This window comes from Cebus imitator, unplaced genomic scaffold, assembly GCF_001604975.1.
Source record: "Cebus imitator isolate Cc_AM_T3 unplaced genomic scaffold, Cebus_imitator-1.0 Scaffold296, whole genome shotgun sequence".
Classification (NCBI taxonomy): Eukaryota; Metazoa; Chordata; class Mammalia; order Primates; family Cebidae; genus Cebus; species Cebus imitator.
The window spans coordinates 236,744-239,565 of NW_016107611.1; the positions used below are offsets into that span (position 1 = coordinate 236,744).

A 2,822-nucleotide genomic window follows, 5' to 3' on the forward strand; every position below is an offset into this window, starting at 1 on the left:
AACATGAGTGAAACTCAGTCTCAAAAAAAAAAAAAAAAAAGTCCATGGAAACCTCTGCCATGACCCCTCCTGCCCCTGAGCTTTCTCAGAGGACCCTGGCATCCAAAATTCCCAGCCATGTAATTAGGCAGACAGACTTCATGGTGGAGCTGCTTCCCGCCCCTGGAAGTAGCTTTGCTGGTATCGCCACTGCTTCCTCGTCAGACTCTGGACAGCTCCTTGGGCAGCGGTCAACACCCGGCTCAAGAAAGACCAGGGAGCCGCTGGTCCCTCCATTCTCAGGACACAAAAGTCCAAAGTTAAAGTCATGGTCCGAAGACCACACCACCCATGACTACAGCCTCGCCCTCTGTCTACACTGCAGGGTACCCACTACGCTGTGAAGTCTGTAAGGCAGCCGGGAGCAGCTGCCATGGCAAAATGAAGACCTGCAGGAGCAACCAGAACTCGTGCGTGATCCTGGTGGGGAAGGCTAATTCAAGTAAGGGGCCGGGACCTGGGACGTGGTGGGGAGATGGGGTGTACCTTCAGGGTGGAAGATACTACCACACAGAGGGGGGATCATCACGGTTCTCAGGATGGGGGAGCATGGGAAGAAATCAGTGGAGAGCAGGAAAGAGGGAAAGACCATCATGAGATGGAGAGAAGAGAAATAAATGGTGCGATAGCAATCATTATTGTCACAGGATTCTGAAAATGAGACTGTTCTAAAGAGAAGGAAAATGGGGGAGGGGTGAGAGTTCACAGACTTTCTTAGGCAGAAGAGGAGTAAGGAAAGACATGAGAAGGAACAGAGAACTAGTGAGATGGGAAGAATCTAACAGGCAGGAGGTGGAAATGGTGGGGAGCGGATAGCGAAGGAAGAGGCTGGGCTGGGGTGGGAGAATGTAAGTGTAATCGGGGAAGAGATCATTCCTGACTGAGGGAGGAGAGATGATGCTGGACTGTTGGAGTAGTGGGAGAGACAGAAAAGGGACCACCCAAACAGGAGAGGGACAATAACCCTGAAGTATGGAGAAAATCATCTGTCACCCAGGATGGAGTGCAGTGGCACGATCTCTGCTCACTGCAACCTCCACCTCCCGGGTTCAAGCGGTTCTCCTGCCTCAGCCTCTGGAGTAGCTGGAATTACAGGTGTGTGCCACCATGCCTGGCTGATTTTTGTATTTTTAGTAGAGACAGGGTTTCACCATGTTGGCCGGGCGGGTCTCAAACTCCTGACCTCAAGTGATCCTCCCATCTCAGCCTCCCAAAGTGCTGGGATTACAGGCATGAGCCACCGTACTCTACTGAGCAAATCATTTTAAAGAGGAGAAGCAGACAGGGAAGGGGAGATGTGGATGAGTAAAATGAAAGGGAGGCCAGGTGCAGTGGTTTACACCTGTAATCCCAGCACTGTGGGAGGCCGAGGTGGGAGGATCGCTTGAACCCAGGAGTTTGAGATCAGCCTGAACAACAAAGAGACCCCATCTCTACAGAAAAAAAAAAAAAAAAATTAGTAGGACATGGTGGCACATGCTTGTAGTCCCAGCCACTTGGGAGGCTGAGGCAGGAGGATCACTTGAGCTTGGAGATAGAGGCTGCAGTAAGCTACGTGCACGTCACTGCATTCCAGCCTGGGCGACAGAGGGAAATCCTGTCTCAGAAAATAAAATGAAAGACAGAAGACGGGCATGAGTTAAATGAAAGAGACCACCCCAGACCTGAAAAAGGATGGAGGAGAAAGGGGGCAGTGGAAGAGACCACTGGGGGACAGGGATGTTTATGCAAAGCTGAAAGAAACCTTTAGTCACGAGAGGAGAGATGATGGGGCCTAGTGAGGAAATGAAGGCTGTGGCAGATGAAGGGCAACTTTGGGTGCAGGAAGAAACCACTGGTCGGGAGGGGCTGAGAAAGGAAAGTGGGTTAGAAAGGAAAGCGGAATAGAAGATCCCCCAGCCAGCGTTGATGTGTTAGGCAAGGACCTGAAAGGCTTGAAGAGACCCCCTCACCCCGACACAGAAGAGGAAATGCACCCTGGGGAAGGGAAGAGAGAGAGCTGGGGGACCCTTCGATGGGGTCAAGGGGGAACCTGTGAATTGGGTAGGAAGAGACCACCACATGGTGGAGAGGGGGAAGGCCGGGGAGACTGGAAGAACTCACCTTAAACAAGACCTGAAAATAGCCAAGAGGGACTGCAAGGGACTCTCGATGGGAGGTCTGAGGAGTGACCATGGCAGGATCTGAGAGAGAACGGTGAGTGTTGATGGGACTGGGGTTCGTTGGAAGAGACCCCCGGGGTGGACGGGGAGTTGTGAAGGCTGGAAGAGACTATTTCACGCAGGCATGGGGGTGGCCATAGGCGGCCTAAAATAGAGCAATCCCGGCAGGACAGGGAGAGAGGGATAGCCGTGGGTGGGGTGGGGTGGAAGGGACCACGTCAGACAGGCTGAGGTTGGCAATGGGGAGCTGGAAGAGACCACCAAACGCCGACCAGGGGCTATGGCAGCGGGAGGAAGGGCGATCTAAGAAACCACCCCAGGCCATGCACCAGACAGATTAGGCGGCTTGCCTCTAGCTGGCTTGGAAGAGACCGCCGGCTGAGCGGTAGCGGTGGCTCACGCCTGTAAACCCAGCACTTTGGGAGGTCGAGTGGGGGCCCGATCACCTGAGCTCAGGAGTTCGAGACCATCCTGGTCAACATGGTGAAACCCCGTCTCTACTAAAAATACAAAAAATTAGCTGGGCATGATAGTGCGTGCCTATAATCCCAACTACTCAGGAGGCTGAGGCAGGAGAATTGCCTGAACCCAGGAGGCGGAGGTTGCGGTGAGCCGAGATCG

General features: G+C 53.4%; 1 protein-coding gene across 2 annotated transcripts in view; it reads left to right on the forward strand.

Moving 5' to 3' along the window:
- The window catches only part of LOC108285277 (phospholipase A2 inhibitor and LY6/PLAUR domain containing), a 6,170-nt gene that overhangs the window by 2,177 nt on the left and 1,171 nt on the right, over positions 1 to 2,822 (forward strand). Inside the window, exon 3 of one of the 2 annotated variants that reach the window (XM_017502321.2) lies at positions 365 to 481. In XM_017502321.2, coding sequence (XP_017357810.1) covers positions 365 to 481 — 117 coding nt within the window. Of the gene's footprint in view, positions 1 to 364; positions 482 to 1,972; positions 2,236 to 2,822 lie in introns of those variants that run through there. The other variant, XM_037729170.1, reaches the window with a different exon arrangement.